The sequence below is a fragment of the Saccoglossus kowalevskii genome, chromosome 12, assembly GCF_978046115.1.
Source record: "Saccoglossus kowalevskii chromosome 12, keSacKowa6.1, whole genome shotgun sequence".
Taxonomy (NCBI): Eukaryota; Metazoa; Hemichordata; class Enteropneusta; family Harrimaniidae; genus Saccoglossus; species Saccoglossus kowalevskii.
The window spans coordinates 19,940,446-19,965,300 of NC_140652.1; the positions used below are offsets into that span (position 1 = coordinate 19,940,446).

Here is a 24,855-nt window from a genome sequence, read left to right on the forward strand (position 1 = left end):
AATAAAGAAATTCTAGTTCAAAATCAAATCGTTCGATTTTTTGCGGCAGACGTTCGACGCGCGTCTTTCATGCATCTCGCGAGATCTCGCAATTGTACGGAAAATCACCTATTATCATCACACCCATTTATATGTGCAATGTACAGCTACAGTGCAACTGTTTACGTAATGTTACTAATAATGGACATATTGCAGGTTTTCGTGTAAGCTGGCATACTAGCGAATTATACCACAGAAACCATATTCATTGTTCAGGACTATACTCTAGCGGCATTATGACAATTTAATGCGATATAACGGAGTATTAACTCAGGCTCGGTCGAAGATAAGCATCTTAACTAAAGCTTTCTCCAAAGACGCACCCAAGCCAGTGAATACTTTTTGACAAGTAGTGTACGGGGGGGGGGGGGGTCGTCACATGCGCATGCGCTAAAAACGCAAAGGTTCATGGGTAACCGCTTGATTGTAAACAATGACACGCTATGGCCATCTCACGCATGCTCAAGTGACGATTCCCCCGCTTTAAACACTAACTGTATATACTTTGTATTTTTGTAAGTAAAATTGTTGTAGGAGCGAGTGACATACCAATATAAGGAATATTGCAGGTACTTTCTCTACGCATGCGCTAGCGTAACTAACAGGCGGTTGAATGCATGACAGAAATTCACGCTGTGGGTCTCAAGTAAACACACCAACTGCACAACATTATACGGTTACTGTATTTATAAATGAGAATGGAAATGAGAACAGGAAAAACGCTCAACGTATTATGAGATAAACATGTATTCACGGTGTGCAATAGATATTGACGCGCTTTGTAATATTATGAGATTATTACGAGGATACCTCAAAGTATGCATGAAGACAGTACAGCGGAGTATCGACGACGTACTGTCTGAGTGCATACTTTGAGATATCCTAGTAATAACTTTATTATCATACATCTTTTCCTTCCAAGGATACATCATGGAAATGCCGAAATCCAAAAAGTTTAGAACAGAATCAGCGAACTTCTTTGTGTGGAGTCCGGTTTGCCTTGTTTGCGTTTGCCTTAAGTTGAGCTTGGCGTTGCGAATTCAAACAAAATCATGATTTCTGCTAGTATTATTATTTCATTTTTTTTAAATTGCGTATGAGAGCGAAAGTCTCTGAAACACTACATTGCATTCAACTTTTTACCAAACATTTTGCATGAATCCGTTATTACATGTTACCGATCATCAGTTTGAGTATTCTTCAAATAAACAGAAATTATGTTATCAACCGGAAACTGAAGGAATGTACCGCGCTCAATTCAGCACGCTGCGTTACCCGCTTGTCGTGAAGCCACTCGACCATCGGAAAATTGGATATTATATAGGTGTTCAAAATAAATTGTTTGCTGTGAACAACGTGCAGTTAACCCAAATTTCCGTCCCGTGGATGATTAATTTATGACACCGTTAACCTGCTGGTATTTTAACACAGAAATATAAGCACGCTATCGTGTACGGGGGCTCGGGTCAACGTGCACAGACACTCCCCGTAGCCGTACGCCGCGTGAGCTAAGGGGTCCCACTCGAAGTTTATCCCTGAGAAAGTCATTGGTGGATGCAACACCTTGAATTCCCCACGTTTGGTCAATATTCCGCAAATATATATTTTTTTGTCTGGGAGGTCAGACATTAATATTGGGAACAATGGATAAGGGTCAGTGTTTGACTGGATTTAGTTAACACTAAATATTAAGGCTTTAATTTGCCGTAGTGTCATTATTTTGAGAATTTTCCAACATGAAATGTGGTTTATTTGACAAAATGCGCTATATTTATCACCCGTACCTGCAAATTTTACGCGCAGTAAGTAAGTAAGTAAGTAAATAAATATATTTGTTACTATGACAAATGATAATATTTATTTAGGAAAGTACATATTTAATATCTCAAAAAAATAGTATATTTCAGAGTAAAAGAAAAAACATAAATGATAAAAATCATATCGCAAAATAATACTAAGTTACAAGAAAAATATCACTTGTAAATTTGTGGGTGTTGCTGTATTTTTGGTTACTGAAATAGCTTAATAATTGGTCATTACAGTTTTGAAATTGTTATCATCTGGCATTTTGGCAAAATTGATATGTTTAGTCCTTTTTTCTAAACAGAACACATCTCTGTTGATTGTTGTTTTCAATTTCATTTTATTACGTTGCTCAAGGTCCACACACAACTGGGGTTCTGGGAAATGCGTGACGTGCCATCGCTTCTTACCCGAAATTCACATAGTTGTTCACGCAACCCTTCATGTTCATTCAATGTCAAATAAATAATCTAAATGTAAACGCTGTTTTAAATATTCCATAATTTCTTATTTTATTTGGTTATTTAGTGGTCTACATTTTTGTTTTCATTACTCATTTCATTTCATTGCTATATAAATGATACCGTGACGTCAGCGTTCTTGTTTAATATTTTACTTGTGTGTTTGAGATCTGTATTGATGTTAAAAATTGTTCCCTTTTACATGTCATATATATTCGAAGAATGTCAGATCATCCACTGAAGTGCTTATAAGAGTGTTTACTATGTTTCTAACAGAATACACATACACAAAAATCAGAGATTAATTTTTCAATACAAAAATATGATAATTTCATAGAATGTGTACGTATTGGTCATGTTCCAAGTTTACAATATTATATCCCACCGCATTGGTTAGTAGAATGTTTTACTGTAAGTGGCGGGATAGATACGAATACACAGTGATACAACGTGCAATAAAACATAACATAACCATTCAGCGAGGTGATATTCTAATTAAATGGTTGCTAGGGCTATTCAGAGATGTTGCGCTGTCACTAAAACCGCTCCACGTGTTGGTATGAACGACCAATCACATTCTATTTGGTATGAGCCCAAGTTATGTATATATTATGTTGTGATCCTTCATACCCTGCTATATTTACACAAGCTATATTGCTTTAACATTGCGTCCATGGAACTGTTCTAAAATAGCATTTTGTCGTACTGGAAGCTTCCTCGGTAAATAGGCCGTCCTTCATTTCTAGACGCAAATAGTCGAAAGAAGGCGTACATCTGATGTATTTCAAGTTCCATTTTCTGAAACATAGATTTTGTATAAGATGTGTTAAAATTAAATAAATTAAAGTTACAAACATTTAAACGATTCGAAAGATGATATTAAAATACATGTGTGCATAAAATTACATTAAATAAAATGAACATAATGTATAGCAAGGTATACCCTTGTTGTTTAATACTGGTAACCGTTCCGAGAGCGTATATGTTTTAAATACTATTTACTATAACAAGACCATCGTGCTAACTAGATGATATTTTACACGAAACGTAGCGATATGCACGTCATCGGGCTTTGTGTGCTCGTTGAAACAGAATGCATAGGGAACCGAATAGTGCCATAGTATGTGATTTATCGCTGCGATACGAGAATGTCTTATTGGGTAACAAACGATTACTCTAATAGCTCATCGAAATAACAACTGAAATTTAATTTAATTTTGAAAAATAAAATATCGCTAATAAGGGTAATATTTTTCCGATTTCGAAAACTTCAAATGCGCGTTCACATGCTTAGACGTCGCGCGTAAAAGCACATGCTTCGTAAGCGTAGTTCTGTGAAATCAACATTTTGCTGAGGTGTTGACACTTTGAGATGGTCACGTGATAAAAATGTTATGACGTGATAAACTCATAGTATCATAATATATTTCTTTACCTCAAATTTACATACTTGTATCGCCGCGTGCCATTGTGATTGGTCCTATAACGTATCTTACGTAGTTGACATGATTCAAAGAGTGTTATGCTGTCTGCAAATTTAAATTTTGTTTCACGTATGTTTTTCGTGAAGTCACTGTCACGTAGTTTTTCGGGTGCAGCCTTATCACAAATGTACATTGCCCCCTACTGTGCCACGGCAACTGTCACCTATTTGATTTCAACTTTGTTTTACTGTTTTGTATTTAAAGTGCCTGTGAAATGGCTGCTATTTTCACACCTAAAATTATGCATTGATACATAAATATTATTAATTTTAATGTTTCTAAGCATAAATTATTTTTTTAAGTGAAAAAATGCGTTTTAAACTCAGTCTACGGCAACTTTATTTTTGTGTATTTTAAAACGAGGCTCCTCATTAGCTTCTCATTTGCATACAGAAATTCCCCCTGTGACGTCAGCAAGGGAAGTTGCTGGGTAGCTTGCATTGCCGATACGTGTAAATAAGGCAAATTTCTTGTGCTGTTTTCTCGTCTTTGACTAAATTTTCACTTATGTACTTGTTCGTCGAGGAAGAATGGACCATAATGAACACATAGTATCAAGTTTCTTGCATGAGGTTGAGTCAGATGCGAAATATGTCCGGTCTGATGTAGCAATTTTCGTTAGTTTTATTTCAAAATGTATTAAATAAAATGCAGAATAGTTGAACATGTATATAGATTAATGTGTATCATAGATGTTAACAGGGAAAACGTGTTTTTCGGGTCGCCAATTCGTTGTTTTACTTTCATACACTCAAAAAGTTGCTTTGCGCCCTCTAAGTCCATTATGTTACCTAGTTCCCAAGTACTTGATAACACTGTCTGCATAATAATGAAATCATCTCTTGCCAAACAGTGTTTGTAGAATGTGTTCGGTACATACGTGTACGCACATGATATTTTTATTTTGAGTTTCCTCGGAGGAGGGTAGATTATTGGTAACGTACCCTAAAATGTAATAATATTATACTACTTTTTTCAAAGATGCAATACGGACGAACACAACACATTTTTGTCCCATACTACAGACCGAATCAGATTATGATTTACGATAAACTAAAAGTGTTGCGTTTGCAGGACACACAACAGTATTCGTTAAATGAAAAATCAAAAACACTAATACATGTGAGTGCACATGTCTATTAGAGAACTATATTGTTTCATCGAACGAATACTCGGGTGTGAGCTACAAGAACGGTGTTTTCAGTTCGAGTTAATGTAACAGACTCATATTTTGAACTGTTGAGGGTAGTGGTGATACAATCAGGATATTTATTCGTGGAGACATCAGATACAGTGATAATACAGTGAAGTGTAAACTTGGTTTCCAGGCGATGGCTTTACAGCCACGCCTAGAGACAGACCTCCTGTATAACCTCCGCTCCCGTATAACCTCAGCTATAACCTCCTATTTATAAGTGAAACCACGTTATATCGTGACGTCACTACGACGCCTAGCACAAATAAGGAGTGCTAGACAGTCATGGTGACGTTTGACACGGCGTGTATAAAAGTGTTTATATGGTTTCGGCTTTAAACAATACATTAGATATTACATATAGGTGTAGGAATGTGAACATTAAAGTAATAAGCATGGGAAAATTAACACGTATTGACATAGACAATTGAATGCAATTGTCGTGTCATACGTGTATGCGGGTACCACATCAGATTGGTGACATTAACCCATAATTCAAAGTATATGTATCTATCAACATGGAATATCAAACCGAGATAAGACGTTATTTAATCTAGATTAAATAGTGATTAAAAACGGATACCAACAGACGCTACATCAAAGAAAAGACTGTCTCGTGTCTTTAATCAAACAAACACTACTGACAATTATCAGGTTATCGTCCATATTGCCTCTTTATCAGACCATTTTCTGTCGGCTGCGAGATCCCGCGTTATGCGTGAAGTCAAACGTAATAACAGGACAAACACAGCGCTGTAGTGACGTCGAAACATTCATAATGCGCTATATATATTTGATCATCGCAGCGCCATATTCTTTTCGGGAAGATAGGAATTTCGACATTAAAAATCATTCGATTTTTGCGGCAGACGTCCGAACCGCGTCTTTCATCGTGACGCATTACGCGAGATCTCGCAGTAAACGGAAACTGACCTAATCGAGATCAGGCTCATATTTTCACGGCCAGTTTAGTTTAAGATAGAAAATATATAGCGCCTTACGCCATCTTCGCGTCAAGATTCGTTAAGTTGGTCATGTTTGAACCGGATTCGGATGATTCTATTGAGTTAGTTTTGCGCATGTTTGAGTGCTTTGTATAATAGGAACGGTATTTTGTGTCAAAATCTGTCTACAATTATTTGTTTTAATATTAGTCGACACTGTGTATACATTTTAGTTCACTGTCAAACTGTTTTTTTTTTCTTTTTTTGTTGAGAAAAACGGTAAAATAATGTGCGTAAAATTGTAAAAACAAATATCAAATATACCCTATTTTCGCAATATGTATTAGTGCAAAAGATTGAGGTATATTCATGCCACGGGAAACAATCGTAAAACGGCCCAAAGCACGTGTAGATACTACGGAACATGCTGTTTACATTTATATTGTATTTTATTGATTGATTTTCTTCGAATTGAGTACGATGACCCCATAATTTAGTTTCTTCATTCTTGTAACCAGGCATATTAATATGTAAAAATAAAGGAAATGACAATATTTTATAAGCATTTAGATATATGCGTCCATGATGCACATCAAAATGATGCGAAAACTATTATTCATCATGTGGGTGAACTCGTAATACGTCTTTTTCTATGAACGACGACGCGCGCCTTATGATCTGTAGTTTTTCGTCTATAGAAAAAAATAATGTTTTAATGGATTTAGAATATTCTAAATGAAGAACTACTACGAGACCAAATACAGTTGTCGCAATAACGGCATTGCTTACTATGGTACACCATTTTACGTCATCACTTGAGCTTTTCGTCGCTAGAGGGCGCGTATAATAAGAAAAGTCCCTGGTACGTAACTGTTCGCCGAGTACCCTCTCCTCTGTGAATGTGACGGTCTGGTGTCGCCTTTATTTTACAAAACAACGCATGTTCCAACTCCGTGAATTTACATATTATTGCTTTCTCTATCATTAGAGAATGTAATAAATGGAAAGTTTATTTACAAAATTTACTAAATATCTGAAGACAAACTGAATTTGTAAAAGTTACATCATGGAAATCTTTGCTATTCCTTGTTTGTTTTTTGAAATTAATAATTTTGTTAAAATGTCAATGCTAAGAAAATGGATTGAAAACCAAGACAACACAACTTGAAATAATTTCTATTAAGTAACAGTCGGAAAGTAATCATATCATAAGTAACGTGTAATTGTTTTCAATGAGAGAAACGAAATCCATGGGATGAGGGATGAGGTTCTTTTCCGGGGGTCCATTCGTGATCGCCGCCATTGTGACCAGGAAGGAAAGCCCCGCTCCATGCAGTGTCAGTAGATCAGTGATTTGATCAGCTTTATTTCACCACATATTCAATATTTAACCGAAAAATCACAGCCGAGTTATTCATCGCTCGGAGGCAATGATCACAAACCCAACACACACTCGCTGATCACGTTTTCTGGCTCTATTCAACACTTCAGTGTTTTTACGCTTTTGTTTGACGTTCTGGATGATGGTTGCGCCTGGCAAATAGGGCGTAAATGTTTATTCAGGCTATACTAGTACTCTCTTCGCAGTAGATCATTTGTTCAAATCTCGAGCGCGTTCAGATCGCGTGTCGTCTTTTAAAACACACTTCTGATTGGCGTGTAACAGTCGTTTTAGTCAAAGAGAAGTCGACTATATACCGTTTCTTCATCCGATCCACCACTATTTTCAGAAGAACCATCGAGTCGTAAGAATCGTGTTATGTCGAACACGCCATTTCGCGCGCCTGTGGAAGCTACAAATCATATTCGGCAGCAGGTTACGTCAAACGATCACCATCCATACCTTATTTAATAGCTGCCAGACTTAAACTGAAGTTATCACCTAATTTGGCAGACAAGCGAAGCGAGGAATTACTAAAAGAAATCAAATCGTTTTCAGGTCAATGTACTCAGCTGTACCGTCGGGTGTTTGTTCCTGTTGCTCAAGCATAGACTGAAAATATTGAAACCCGCGTCTGGGGCGTATACCCACTTTGGGTTACGTAACACGTGCCTGAGGGGCGTGGTCGTGTTGAGAAACCTACGTGGTCTGCATGCAGATGTTATACCAAACTAGGGGAACATTTCACTGTTCATCAAGATGGCGACTGTATGATGCTTTTCGTCTTTCATTCATAACCTGTGGTGATTCAAACGCAGTATACGATCGCCGATATTATTAGCACTTGTGGAAGCTAGTTGAACAGGTCTGCGTCCGGGAACTATCACATACGCCACCGAGAGGATACGCGATTATCATGGCGTCTGCCACGGAAAGCCCCACCATCAGCGTTACGGTGACGAGCTGCGGGAGTTGTTTCGAGGAAACCCCTCTCCCTCCACCGCCTCCGATGCCCACAGTTGAGGAATCCACCCAAGAGCACGAAATACTCGAAGGTGAGGACCAGTTTTTCGAAAAGGAGGATTTATCTGACAGATTTTCGCACCAGTTCACGATAAGAAAACAGACTTCGTACAGGTACGTCCCTCAATTTTGTTTTACACTTGCGCGATTTGCGCTTAAAAACAGGAAGTTTGCGATGATCATAAATTCGGGCGAAGTCGACTGTCGAGTTTTAAAACGGAAAACAAGCAAACAAAAAGTGAAAAATAAATGACACGGAAAAGCAAGTGTACTTATTATATTGCAGTGATGTTGTCCTGGTCTCAACCGCCTTCACTAACCGATATAAGTGATAGTGTATTGATTTAGGACCAAAACGCCCGATTTTAATAGCACCAATTAGTGTTGTATCTAAATGACCGTTTTCCGCAACAATGAGAACTAAACGCCCTGAGCTCGTTTATACGACGTTTTCTCTTACTTTTTGCTTGTGACAATTTATTTGGGAGTGGGGGAATGGGGGTCGCTTTTTTAATTGAAGGATTTTGATTTCAATATGCGACAGAGCGAGCGTGTGGGCGTTCCAGCTGATCATCATGATAGCGTGAATGGTTCCGACTAAAGCATTAAATATAAACCCTATGCATATGAATGAAGGAGTTCGGTCCCTTCAAATTTAAATCTTATAATAATGGTTATGAAAAAAAAAATCAAATACTACTTGAAAAAAATCAGCAACAACCATGTTACTTCAAGAGCTGGAAAACATAGCGAAATGAATATATGAACCAAAAATTAGCATTTAGTGTTAAATCAGTTTCCATGGTATTCACTAGAGAGGTGAGATAGAGAAATCAATTATTTCTATGTTAAAATCCAGCCCCCATTCTACCCCATCTAAAAGATCTGACTGCTCAATTTGTAATTTATTGTGACAGCTCAGCATAAGTGAAAGTGTGGGATGACGACAGCGAACTGGATCAAAAGAGTTAATGTAGAATGACATTGTCTGTACATCCCATTTGTTTAACTCTATTACGTGAAGGATGAAATTAAACACACAGAGAAAATGAAATTTTGGATAATTATAGAGCGATGTACGTTAACGTTGTTACACCTGAATGCGGGCTTGTGTTAATAATATCAAAGAGTCTGGATGCTTTTCAATTATAAAGGTTCAGTTTACATTCGAGTCTTTGTATGTTGGGAAAAAAGAACGCAGAAGAGAGAGTGGAGTTGTGATTATGGGATTACCTAATTTTCCAAATTCAATTTATTCCAGTTTACTGTGTGAGTGCATTATGAAATGAAATCTTTTTCTTTTCAGTTTGTATATTTAAGTCTCTCCAAATACAAGATTTGTCATACCTGTTCAACAAAGACCTCAGGGTTTTAAGCTTAAATTGTTATTCATAAGTTAAAACGAATAAAAGTATTGGGGTAAAATTGTACTTTTTTAGCTGATTTATGACATGCATTCATCATTCATGGATTTCATATCATACTCCTAATTTTTTTTGTAATTAAAAAATATACAGGTTTTTCATCTGTTAAACGTGAACTTTATATTCAGGGAACTCAGAATGAATGGCTGACTCATCGTACAGAAAACGATTCATATACATATGTGCATTTGGTCTTGGCTATGATTTGATTGACAGTCTTTCAGTTTCCGGCTTTTTATTGAATTTGTAAATTTTCGTTTTTCTCCTAACTAAATATTGTATAGGAAGAATTATTTTCTACTTTAAAAACAATTTTGTTTGTTAAATCCTGGTATTCAAATATTTTCTTTCAGTTTATTATTGTCGATTTGAATGTTCCACATTTTAGTAACCATGGTGATTGATGTCTGCAAAATGTTTTTTTTTTTACTACACTGAAGTGACTTATCTTTTTTAGTACTGCACATAAAAGAAAATTTTCACAAATTTTGTGAAGACTATCGCGAAATATTGTTAACAGTTGAATGGCTTTCAGTGTTATCTTTGTACATGAATGATGTACATAAGCAGAAATTTTCATGATCACTTCCTTTATTTTTTCATAATTTAAATTTTGTATTTAATTTTGGTGTTGATGGGAAAACAGAAAATGCTGTGTTTATGCTCTCATATGTGCTATGTAAATGAATCATAATAGTTTATATGCAATTTAGTCATATTAATCACTTTCATCCTTTTGAATGCCAAAATCAACTTTTCTCATCTTTAACAAAATAAACTTGCATAAATTTTGCCAGAAATGTTGAATGTTACCTGTAGCTAATAAGAACTTATATCATTTGGTCCACAATTAAAAAAGAAATTATTTAAAATTATATAAAAAAAAAAAATGTAAAATGTTGCATCTAAGTTTGGGGTGGAAAAAATTAATGACATTCATGGGGTAAAGGCAAATATTGATCCAAACTGACAAAAATCGATAGTGACTAAAATGATTAATGGAAAGTAGGAAATTCTATTTGGTAGATAGACTCACTGGAAATACAGTTTTTTGTTGATCAAATATTGAAATAAGATTACTAGTTGCTAATTGATTAAATTAATAATAGGATACTGAAATCCAAGTCTCAGTCAACAATTGCTTTTTTTCACAGACGAATTTATTATTCTCAGTAATTTTTTATTTTAATTTTGGTTAAAATATTGTTTTAATCACAATTTATCACCAGAAAAATTTTTTTCAATAAAATTCAAAATTTGGGGGACGTGAGCTTGTTTCTATGGTAACATAAATTTTGTGCAATTTTCCCATATTGTTGTCAGCTGTATTGAATTTGAACTATTGATCTTGTAGGCTCAGATAATTTCAAAATTAACCTGGCATATTTTCAAATATAACAACATATGAAAGAAAATATGTTTTCCATCAACCCAGAGTGCTGGTCATCTGACGTGACGTGTCATATTTGTTATGGGTTCCTTGTAGCATATGCAACTTGTGTAAAGCACATTGTTTACATAAAATTAAAATGAACAATGACCTCTCGTTCTTCAACCGAGTAAATGAGTAATCAATACAACGCACATATCAACATGCGGTAAATAATTGCTTAATGTACTGGAAAGAACCCCAACTTATTCCTAACAATGACTTCTATGCATCTGTAATTTCGTTCTTTTCTTCAGCACTTATTCAACTTACGTGCCTACACTTCATTTCCAAAAATATAAAAAAGAAAAATAACAATCTGAATCAGTGAAAATTCATGACAAAAATGGCCGAAAGTAAAATAGTGTTCTAATTTTTGGTGAGAATTAAGACACATGTCAACTGTGTTCGATTAAAGTACGGTATAGTAGTATGCGTAGTCGTAGATGACTGAATGCTTCCGGGCAACTATTTATTGTGTTCATGTATATTATAGTGATATCAAGTACACCTAGCTATCTTAAAATAAACACCATTAAACTATTTTGATAGCTCCCTATGTCAGTGTTAATAATGTCTTTGATGGTTCTGATGAAGTTTCTTGTTTTTTTGTAAAAGATTTAAGAAGACGTGTTCATGATCCCAAGTGTTATTAAATGGCTGTTTCCATGGCAACTTGTCTTGCCTTCTTCCCTAATTAGGTACATGGCCTGGTTACATAAGTCAAAGTCTAATTTTTGTCGGTAATACTACCTGGGCGTTGTTTGACTTGTTTTCACTTTATAAATGTTACATTGTTGGGTTCAGTGAATCACATTCTATTGAGTCACTGTCGCTTCTGAAAATAATCTAACCATAGTAGAGTGTTTGGAATATTCATATATGGTTCTCTCAGATTGGTAAATAGAAAAATATGCCTTTTGATAAGAGTAATAAATAACTAAACAAACAAAAATATTAATATATACTTATTATGTTTTTTCTGTTGAAATTCTAGGAAACAGTGGCCCCTCACTAAGTCGTGAGTGTTGGAATCCAAAGAAAAGTCGTGATATATCGAGGATTGCGACTTACCAAGGGGTCTCGTGAAAGGCGGGGTTTATGCATTGAAAATAGATAAAAAACACATATACATACATGGGTTTAATTCTAGTATGTTTTAATTAATGGACAATAGAGCTTATGAAAGAGGACCGAACGAGAAGTACGTAAAGTTGCGACTTCATACCCCCGTTGATTCAGGCCGACGTCACCCTTTGTATCTCAGTAATTGATGGCCAGTAGGTGTTAAGTTTTCTCCACCAGCACGTTAATGGCCAATTAAATACACGATGCGACGAAACATTAGTTCTTTTACTTCAAAATTGTTGACAAAACACAATAGAATTGTTGGGAGCCATCCAACTACCCATAACTTTAATAGCCAAAACCGAAACATACTGAGGCATGAATTAGTGAGTGGTCACTGTATTTCAAATTCTAAACGTTTTGAATAATTTTTGCATGACTGATAACCTCCAAAATGGCAAAATGGAGCAGCTGTTCTTGTTTGTTTTTTCCCATGAATAACTTAAACCATCACAGTAATGACTGCCTGATAAATGTTAGTTTGTTGGTTACTACTGATTGTTTTCAAGTGCCACTTGTGGGTATCTAAGTTATGTTGTTGCTATGACTTTGTTTTGAATGTAGTTGTAAATCACTTAGTTTTCAAAATGAGGATTTTTCGCGATTTGATTTTATGATTTTCGGGAAAGTGGAAAAATTTTCACTTTACAAAATTTCACAATTTTCAATGATTGAAAATTACAGGAATTAAAGCTTCTTCCGTGCATTGTCCTAATTTCCTGAAGGTGTACTCACTGATTTGTTACAGATTTTAGAGTTTATTCTAAGTGTGTTTTTATGTGATTTACTCTCAATTCAGATCATTTTTTTTTTTAATTTATGCTGAATTGTTAGAATCCTAGATCTCTTTACAATTGCATGTGGATATTTCAGAGACAAAGTCAAGATATTTTGTGAACTATAAAGCAAATAATATGCTAACCATTCATCTGAATTCTCTGTTACCTGTAAATTACTTTTTTAGCTGGAATTAATTTTCACATGAAAAGACATTTTGGGTAATTTGTGTGATGTTTATTTTCCTTGATATTTGATGAATTGAATGTAAAGTATCGATTAAAAAAAAAGGTATTTTCAATGGATTATATTTTCACCGAGTCATCCTTTCTGAGAAAATTAATTTTAAGTGAAAATAACGTACAGTAAATAGATTTCTATGTTTAAGCACAGATCAAAATGTCATTCATGACTCTGCTGGCAATCACATCATAACATACACATATGTCTCTTATGCATGCATTAATTAATTAATGTATGACACCTCTCAATATTAAACATTTTTTTTTTTTCGTAATATAAATTATATTAAGCATGCTGTGAATAATGAATATGTTCATAAAAAAATAAATGAATCCTTTATCTCTAATGTTTGTGGGATAATATTATGGCGAGCGAACTCCCGAAAGTAACTTGGATCTCTTTATTTGTATATTTCTTTTTTACAGATATGTTGAGATTCTCAATGTCACCGCAACTCCTAATTTTTTATAAATTTAATGAGCGCCCAATATAATATAAACAATGTATACTTTTGTCTGCTCAATCACTCATTATTGCATTGTTTCTAGTTGTACGGTGCCGCAGAAGACCTGTACATACATACGTCAGGGTAATGCCTTAGAGAGTAGCCAGTATGCTGATTATATTGGTAGCATAGGCGTGACATATACGCAGTTGAGACGTGCTTTATCACGGTCCCATCGTACTGGTGCCGAAATATTTGCAGTGCTGTAAAATACTTTTATTGGAATTCAATTTTGCTGATTTTTTTTTTGGATGTTTTGTTTTGAGTGTATTTTCTCTGAATTTTGATGAATAGAATGTAAACCACGGTATATGAAACAAGACATTCGCTGGATTATATTTTTCGCTGAATCACCCCTTAGTGGAAAAGAAACATTTTACAGTACATGTGCTTCAAATGACACCTGTTTATCATGATTATTACCGGTACTTCCTGGTTACTCGTAATTGATTAACGGTGTATTTGTTTTAAATAACCTTTTGACCTTTAACCCCCAAAGTCATTTCCTGTAATCTATCACAAAATCAAATTTAATTTTTTTTTTCATCTTTGTTCTGATCAAGATTTGTAATCGATGGGAAATTATTTCAATTTGGTCTAGAATTAAAGAATTTGCAGGAAAATATTAAAAGTATTGTAGCCATCGAAAACATTGAGTTATAAAAATGACCATGCCCATATTTAGAAATCACACCCAAATTATAACTTGCTTTTTAAAGGGGTTTCTAAATACTGACAACAGACTCTATGATGTCATACTTTACCTACAATCCTTTACTTGAGAATCAAGATGGCTGACTACATAATACTGATGAAAAGTTGAATATCTAGAGAATGAATAGTGATATTAAAAAAACTGTAAATTGCATTCTCCTACATTTGCGGAGCTTTTTTTTTGGGGGGGGGTCATTGTGTTGTTTGGCTTGACTTCCCCTTTACTTAACAGTTAACAGAACTTTGAGTTACGAAAAACATATATTTTTATATTAACATCCACCTTTAGTAACTCAAACTATAATTAACTGTTAACTGAACTTCGAGTTACGGGCAACATAGAATTTTTGTTTTGTTTAACATTCAAATTTAGTAACTCAAGTTTTTATTATCAGTTAACCAAACTTTGAATTATGTAACTCGAATCATTTTTGTAACTTGATGTTTATAACTCAATGTCCGAATCAACTCCAACAATTCATCATTATGCAAAAGTTCTGTATCAATAAACATATTTCCTTCGTTCCTCTTCTGTCCCTCTTGCTAAATTCAAAGGAGAATATGGCCAACCAAAATCTGTACCGATCGTTTTATGTCATGCTTCCGTTGGTCACATGGTTTTGAAGTAAAGCCGATTTTGTAGCTTGCAGTCATTGAACTTGAGGGATTTGAGAGCATATATGTACGTTTAATCTGTCTGCCTAGTGCAAAATTAAAAATTATTTTTTTTTTGTGCTGGCAAAAATTTGTGTTTTTATGTATTTTTGGACAAATTCTTTGTTCATTTTTTTACCTAATGGGTGTAATTTCTCATTGGCTGCTGATCAAGATCAACAATTTTATGGATTTATGATTTGATTTATGACAAAGTTGACAAAAGTTAACCTTGATGTTCGAAGAGATAATACAAAAATGAATGTGCAATAACCCAGTGTATAATAAAAGGTTTCGGTTTATGTGTACAATTTTTTTTTTCTGAATGCCATTTCTGATAATTATCTTTTAAAATTATGATCATAATAGAAGGGCAAAAAAAAAAAAAATGGAACATCGAAATAGTTGTACTGTAAAATACTTTATTTTAGCTGGATTTAATTTTCGCTGAAAATATTTTTTGGGTAATTTGTATGGGATTTATTTTCTCTGATTTTTGACAAGTTGAATGTAAAATATAGGAAGAAAAGTATATTCGCTTGATTTTATTTTCACTGAATCATTCCTTCAGCGAAAATTAATTTCAAGCGAAAAAAAAGTATTCTACAGTATACTGAATCATCAAAATGACCGTAGACACACCTTGAATTTTAATGTTTCACTAGAGAAAAAAAGTATGTCTGGTCCCCAGATAAAAGCAAAATGCTATGTTTGTTAACCTGTCAAGTTTGTTTGACCTATACTTATTATAGTTGTGTTTTGCCGGCGACCCATTGCCCCACTTACAAATATAAATAATTGATACCTGTCCCCAGGTAATGTATGGACACTGATGATTGGAATAGAAAAATGTATGTATTGCAATAATTGTGATTCAGTCCTTTTAATGTAATAGAATTTCTGGCCATGTTTTTGATGAAAGATCAGTCAACTTATTTCTGTCTATATTTTCTCATTCAGTAGCACTAAGTTTGCACTTGCCAGTCAATTCTTATATGCAAGTTGAATCATGGGTAGTCATGTGATGTTTACAGCATATAAACCACGATGCAAAGCGTGTTTTATGCGCCGGATTGATCAAGTGACGACCATGGTTTGACAAATTTGTACAAAGGCAGTCATGAATAGAGTAGTTTCGGCCAGTCAAATTGGCATTATGAATACTGTGGAATACTTTATTTTTGCTGGAATTAATTTTCGCTGAAAAGGCTTTTTGGACGTTTTGCTTGGAATTTATTTTCAGTTTTTTCATGAGTTTAATGTGAAATATAGGAAAAAAAGTATATTCGCTGGATTTTATTTTCACGGAATCATCCTTCAGTGATTATAAGCGAAAATAAATTCCAAGCGAAAATGAAGTATTCTACAGTATTTCTAAATACGATGTAATGGCAGCAACCAACATAGAATCATTTACTTGCTTAGGACTTGCTTCTAGTGTGTTAAATGTACATATTAATTGCTTTGATTCTATTATCCTCTGCACAGACACTTTCTTAATATTTCATATGATTGGGTTTATTTGTTGTAAAATAGAAATATCGTGATGAAGTACCGGGGTACATATAACCGTAGTCGTTAACGTTTTCTAAGGTCTGTGATATAACGTGTGTAAGTGATAATCATGGATTTGGGGAACGTGCGTTTATTAACGATTTCACACATGTATACAAATGGTGGGTCAGACTCTGAGTTGGTTTTAATCCATCATTGAATACTGTGTCTGAAGAGTTAAGCTCAGCATCAGGTATAATCTAGATTAGGTAAGGGGAAAACATCACGAACTGCCAGTCTATCTGAGGTCATTAAAATAAAAGAACGTTGTGTCACATTTTTAAAAAAAAATTTTTTAACAGATTTTTTTCAACAAAATTTCACTTCTAAAAAAAAAAAATTGTGTATGTATGTATGTATGTGTGCATTGATTTTGGAAAACAAATTGAACGGAAATGTGTTGTTGTTATGGGCATAGGTCATGTCTCGGGGCTAATAATGCTCTCAAGATTTAGCAGTCACGTCAGGATTGTAACACTGATGATTCTTGACTTGTACCAGCACGTTTAATCTAGGTAGCTTAAAATAAAATCGTGGAAACTGGAAATTGAAATCGTGAAAGACAGGTGAATGAATACTGCATAAATCAACTCTTAGCAACTGTTTATTTGCTTCAACTCAAGATAAAAAGTTATAACGACCTATACTGGTCAGAGAGAGGAGCGCATTGAGGAAAAAAAAAAGAAAAACAATTTCATAACAGTTTTTGCAGCACGTCTGTTAAATTCATTCACTAATACTCAAAGATGCTGTTAACAACGATATCAATTATAATCTCTTGTTCAATGTTTTTCATCACATTATGCATCATACTCTTTTCACAGGACCTTGAGGGCATTACATATACATATAAATTAATAGTATTCTAAACGAAGAATTATGACCCCGATATAAATAATGGTTAATCCCTAAATAATAATGTCGATGTCCTCAGTTCTGATTACTTACTTCCCTCCTACCTCAGGATGCAATTTACATATGTTGCCGGCCTATTCAAAAGCGGCTACCGAGAAAAAGTTATTTCCGTGCTAGTAACAAATAATGACACAAATTTATTTTGTTGAATATTTTTTTACCATTACCAGGTTTCGCAGACTAATTTAATAGTTTGATTAGATTCAAGTTTATAATAAGGATTATCTGATTTTAATTCCATTGAAAGTTGTAGTTTTTAACCTTTTTACCACCAGACTTTCCCTCCAAAATTAGTCTGCACTTTATCTGATAATCTTCAATAATTCTGGATGTGAACCCTAATTTTGGAGCCAACAGACAAAATTTTAGTCAATTTTCAGTTTATACTTGAAAAAATTTGGCTATTTTTGTCCCAATCTTCTGAAGGAAAGTGCACACCATGCAGGACTATTTTGTGTATTTGTAATGAAATAGGGAACTGGAGGTGAAAAGATTAAGGAGACCATTCTTTGGTAGATTTTATCTTGCTGAAAAAAAAAAGGTAAAATAATGAGCAAAAATAACTGGGACAAATCTGTTATCGAATTGATTTATTCTTAAGTGATTACATTTCAAACCAATATTGTGTATTTTCAATCTGACTTTTGATTTTATCTGTTCAAAAACAAATTATCCATGTGCATTCAGTGTAGTTTCTTTTCTATCATATTATTGTAGATTAGTTTTGAGTACTATATTATTTTCCCACCTGCTTGAATCACCTTTTTCATTGACATATTTAATAATCTGCTCATGGTGCTAATCTACCAACTTATTTTATTATTAACCTTCATAATACAGAGCTCTTTAGATTATTGAAATCATCTTTTGATGCATTCCATCTGCCACATGATGCACAATTTTATTCATTGAAGCGGAACAATGAAACAAAATTGTGCATCATTTCACAATATTCAATGTTTTCCCACGTTTGGATGAACCGTCTAAATAGTTACTATGCGTACCTCCATGACTCTTACGCTTCAAGGAGTTCTGGTTTGGAACATTACCATGAATGTGTTTACACATGTTGTTTGTACATGTATGTTATATACACAATTCAATCAAGCCTATGTTATGTTTCATGATATTATAATTGAAATAAAGGACTGCCCACTACCCTGTCCAATATTTGCATACTTTCCTGTTCATTAATTGCACACTTCCCTGTCCATTATTTGTGCACTTCCCTGTCCATTATTTGCACACTTTCCTGTCCATTATTTGTACACTCCCCTGTCCATTATTTACACACATCCTTGTCTATTATTTGCACATTCTCCTGTCCATTATTTTCACACTCCCCTGTCCAATATTTGCACTCTCTCCTGTTCATTATTTGCACACTCTCCTGTCCATTATTTGCACACTTTCCTGTTCATTATTTGCACACTCTCTGACCATTATTTGCACACTCCCCTGTCCATTATTTACACATTTACACACTCCCCTGTCCATTATTTGCACACTCTCCTGTCCATTATTTACACACTCCTCTTCCATTATTTACACATTTACACACTCCCCTGTCCATTATTTGCACACTCTCCTGTCCATTATTTACAAAATGCACTGTGTGTACCAATAGCGGGTATGCCAGAGTAAGGTTGTTATTATTTTAGCGAAATTCCCTGTTTTAGTCTGGTTGCTCCAGAATAAACCGTCTTCCCCACCTGTTGTATTCACTTAAGTATGTTATCAAGAGTAACAGTGATTTTCACTGGGGTCTTAGGGAGTCACAATGACTTTCACTGGGGTCTTAGGGAGTCACAATGACTTTCACTGGGGTCTTAGGGAGTCACAATGACTTTCACTGGGGTCCTAGTGAATCATAATGACATTCAACTGGGTTCTAGAGATTCACTGACTTACGCTGGAATCTCAAGATTTAACAGTGACTTTCACTGGGGTCTTAGGGAGTCACAATAACTTTCACTGGGGTCTTAGGGAGTCACAATGACTTTCACTTGGGTCTTAAGGAGTCACAATGACTTTTACTGGGGTCTTAGGGAGTCACAATGACTTTCACTGGGGTCTTAGGGAGTCACAATGACTTTCACTAGGGTCTTAGGGAGTCACAATGACTTTCACTGGGGTCTTAGAAAATCAATTTGACAAATAATAAATGGCCTCAACTTATTGAATCGGGAAATGAATATTTTTTCCAAGAAAATCTGTCGATATATATCTATTATATATATATATCGATATATCTATTGATATATTGATGCTTGTATTACTTCAATCCCCTACCATATTTTGTTTATCAGAAGTGCAATGCCGATAAAAGTGCAAACATGCCAAACATCATGCTAATTGTACATTTGCTATAGACACGTCGTCATTTTCGTAAAGCTATAAAATGTATTTTAGTATGGAAAGAAGGAAATAGCGGCCGAATGACTGGTATCGCTATCGAGGGAAGAGAGATTTAAATTACAAATTATTTCATTACTCAATGCTGGCTTTTTGTAATTCAATAAAATGCAATGTAATGCGCTTACCAGCAAAAGGAAACAGCAGCATATACGTTGTACGTATTGTCTTACCGATCTGAGAACGAAATCATTGTTAACTTCTTTGCCCCAAAGCTTTTAACGTTAGATAAGAAAATTAAGAGACTGCCAGAGGAAATGGTAACATGATTGGATCACTGCATATACGGGTAAGGTGAACGGGAAATGACATTTACTACTAGATGTATAATCAAAATACTGAATTGACTCCATGTAAAAAATAAATTTTCGAATTTAGTTTTCTGTAAATTAGGATAGTATGACTTTACTTCCTATTTTACTCGGCATTTGATTAACATCATTTCTATTACAACATCTCTTGCTTAAGTATGTCATTTATATAACTGGCGGGTTTTAAAATAACAGCTGTTGTATATATATATTAAAGCGATAAAATCTGTTGCCGTATAAATCTGTGTGATAAAAAGCCTACAGACTTGATAACATTGTATTATTACTGACTCATTGTCTGAGCTGTGAATGATGTGAATGTTGTACCATGTGATATTGTATTTTTATTTTTGAAAAAAAAAGCACAGAACATGTTTTGTTGTTTCATTTAAATTTGTTATATGTTCATTTTTTTTGTTTGGTATTCATGATTCATGAAACGCAAAATTAGAAAAAAGTACATGCCATTAAGTGCAGTGTTATTGTGTATTTTTAGATATTTTCGTAAATTTAGTTACGTATTTTTGCACTTTCTGTCTTTATTATTGACTATTGTATTTATGATTTTGAGATAATAAATTAAACTGATCTTTTCGGAAGTCTTTTGTGTGATGCTTCTGCGTTCCACCTGTCAATCAATTTTAATAACAAAAGTATTTTTTTTTTCAGACAGATCGCAGTATTATTTAGAAAACAGCCTTCAATTGCAAATTAATTTCATCAAATCTAACATTTGTTTTCCATGCCATAAAACAAAACTTTAAACTGTATGATGGTTGATTTGATAGAGGTAATAATTATTTTTGTCGAAAAAAAATGCAGCTTTTACAGTATCCATTAGACTGGGCACAGTCTTAGTGATTTTTTTTTTTAAAGTTTAAAGAAATAAAAAAATCGTGAATAGGAAGTGTTAATGTGAAATCTCCTGTAACGTTCTCATTCACCCCAAATTTTTTTTTCAAGTTTTTTAGTTATTATAATTTAACTGAAAAAAAATCACCACAGCTGGGCCAGTCTAAGTATCCATAGAAACAAGGATTACTGTAAGTATTAAAAAAACATGATGTGTATTTTTGATTTCACAAGATATTGTCAAATAGCGAAAAAAAAATAATTCAATATCAGGTCACTTTCATTTTCAAAAAATATAACAAGGCTGATGGATAACAGTGATAAAATTTCAGAATATGAAACTGACGTCTGCGAAAAAGAAACCAGAATACCCCAAAAAATCAAGTGACGTTTTGTGAATGAATTATAAAATGAAAATTATATATAAATAAATAAATTTTGTTTAGCATTGATATCAGGTAGTGAAAGTACAATGTACAACTGATTGTCAGATTGAACAGTTTAAAATTAAGATTTCAAGTCTGTGAGTTGTGTCAGGATGTCTCCCCATTATGTTACAATGTATCAGTCTGAATCAGCTTTTAATCAAGGTCAGAGTAGATTGACTGTGATCACATGCCCCGCTTGCTTGACTGAGCATTCCAACACAAGATAATATTTTCTAGTAGTATTTGACTGCAGAGCTTGTCTAGTAAGCTGAGTATCTTAATGCCAAGACCATTTACAATGGAATGTTGATGAGAATTGATACTGACATATCTCGGTACACAAGTAGAACTGTGTTTTTTTCTCATGCACAGATGAGATATGTGTTTTGCCTTGCATCAGTTTAAAGGGACAGTCACTGCAACTTTTTTTATTATTTTCCCCACAATCCAATGCTCTCTTCTAATGGAATTATGAGGAATTATACAATTAAGAGTTTAGACCTGGCTGAGACTAATTACCACCTTCGATACCTTGCAATCACCTAAAAAAATTACGTAATTAAATCTTAGTAATGTCTCAGTTTGTATTGGTTAATCTACGCAACAGTCGATAGCGCCGTATCTTGCGAATGTTTGCCGCTATGACTACTGCCCTTTATTAAAGTTGTGTAATAATGATTGACGTGAGTCTTGATTCAGGCCAAGTCTTTTTGAAAAATGGCCGTAGTGAAAACAAAAAACGTTGTTTTTTTTTAAATATTTTGAGAAATAATTTTGCATGCGTAAAATAAAAAAAAAAAACTTGGTAAAAAGTATATGTGAGTGAATCACTTGGAAATGAACGCGCTTTAGTGGAAAAGTTTATAGATTGAAAGTTTGGAAATAACTTGGATGCTTCCATGGATTCTGTTTTTTGCAAGTGGAATCCAAGTGCAAAACATACCGGTACTTGTACATTGTATACAAGTACTACCGGTACACACAGATTTATCTTTTTCCTCAAGTACCTCTTCATATCAGGTATCCGATGCCAGTCAGCATATGTATTAACATCAATGCAGACTGTTATTCACTTATTTAACAAATACATGTGTGTACTAATTTATTTATATGTAAACTATATAATTTATATATAAACTTGCGATATATCAGCATTCACTGAATGTGAGAGGGGAATTTGTTTGTACATGTATATGTGTTGCTATTTCAAAGTCAACCTCTCGTGCATACATTTCTGTTTTTAAATTGTTTTTTTCCGAAAATGTTGATCAATGTAGCCAATGAGCTCTTATGCTTGTTTGGTCTAAAATAATAGAAAAATGTATGCGAAAATCATAGTGTGCAATAAGAATGATTGATGGAAATTTTAACTATAAATTATTCCCACCTGGTAATGCTAGAATTGTCATTGATGGTAAAAAAACATAGAAAGTTTAACTTTTAAGTTGAAATAACTTTCAAACCTATTACTAGCTACAACCAATTCTTAACCTTTTCACGACCAGTTCCGTCTTTTCATCACAAATTTGCAAAATAGTCTTGTTTTTTTCCTTCAGAAGATTGGGACAAAAATAGCTAAATCTTTTGGGTAAAAACTGAAAAATTACTCAAATTTTGTACGTTGGCTCCAAAATTACGGTTCATATGCAGAAATATTGAAGAATATGAGAAAAAAGTGCAGAAAAATTTGGGAGAGGGAGTCTGGTGGTGAAAGGGTTAAACCTGCTACATACATTCTGTCACACAAACAGCGTATGTGTTCATTGTAGAAATGTACATCATAGCTGATACGTAAAAGCTGCATGTACGTCAAAGTTAATACGAGCATCTGTTTGTTGTTGTTTCATATATGTGTATTAAGTAATAAAAAAAAAGTTTTTCATCTCTGTAACAATATCATACTTATTTCATGGGCTAAAACTCTATGACTCAGGACAGACCACATTTGTTAGAGCTTTTGTGTAGTTTTACAAATATTTTAGTCAAAAAACATTTTAGTTTAACTTAATAAAATGAACCAAGGAGAGATCATTTCAATAACTTTGAAAGACTGAAATCTGATTGGTTAATCTAGATCATATGACTATAATCAATGATCAATTCTCTGAAGTATTCTTATTTTTTCTACTTTCTGACATGCCATTTTTAGATCGCTATGGAATACTGAATCTGATTGGATAATATAGATCACATGACTATAATCAATTCTCTGAAGTATTCTGACTTGCCCTTATTCAAAAAGTACAAATTTGTCTGTGTCCAACACCCACACAGTCTTACATTGTACATTTACATTTTGTATCTCATGAGATTGTCTGAAATCTGACAAGGGGGATGTACCATATTTGTTCTATTAGTAGGGCATACATTTTACATAAATTACAGAGGTGTTTCTCTGGTTAAAATAAATCATACTGCAATATTTGGCTCACATATGGGCTTCTATTAAAAATGAGCTTCTAATAGAGCAAATACTATTACCTGGGTATAATATAATTAGTTTGTGCTCTGCCTACAGGTTTATCTATCCAGCTCATAATCTATTTGAAAAAAATTCAAATTGAAAAAAAAACACTTTTTTTTGTGTACCTCCCATGCCACACTTGAACCTCTTTTCAAAGGAAGTGACACATTTTGACATATTTTCTGTGTCAGAAAAAAGCTTCTTGTTTTAAATTTTTTGTCTAAATTTCAGAAAAAATCAGTTTTCTTGAAAACAAAATCAATGACAGTTTCAGGAATAAATGTATACAACTGACAATCATCAGCGGAAATAAATATCAAAAAATTATTCGAAGCTTATGTGGTTTTAGTTTTTTTGCGACTTTCTTAAAATTAAATTTAATACCCCTTGTCCTTCAGCAGATTGCCATATTTACAAAAGTAATGTGGCATAAAGTTCAAATCTATTTCCTAGGGCATCGGTTTATTCAGGAATATTCACTGCAAAAATTACTAAGACGTATAGTGAATCATTATAATCAACAAGCGGAAATTGAGGTGATTCACTTTCTCTTTCATTCTGTTCAAGCTATTTTCTACAACTTAATCAATTTCAACTGCCAAATAATCTGAATAATTTTTTTTTTTTTTTTGGTAGTTTCTTATTTTTATTTTTTTTACACTGATCTCTTAAAATTATTACTTCATGGATGGTACCGGGTATGTTGTGGGTT

At 33.9% G+C, this 24,855-nt stretch overlaps 1 protein-coding gene across 4 annotated transcripts in view; it reads left to right on the plus strand.

Moving 5' to 3' along the window:
• Positions 1 to 8,044: 8,044 nt before the first annotated feature.
• Positions 8,045 to 24,855, plus strand: part of LOC102810424 (diacylglycerol kinase zeta-like) — a 166,432-nt gene continuing 149,621 nt past the window's right edge. For all 4 annotated transcript variants that reach the window (XM_085506476.1, XM_085506477.1, XM_085506481.1 and 1 more), the window contains exon 1: positions 8,045 to 8,444. In XM_085506476.1, coding sequence (XP_085362602.1) covers positions 8,224 to 8,444 — 221 coding nt within the window. In that variant the 5' untranslated portion in view covers positions 8,045 to 8,223. The remainder of the gene's footprint in view (positions 8,445 to 24,855) is intronic.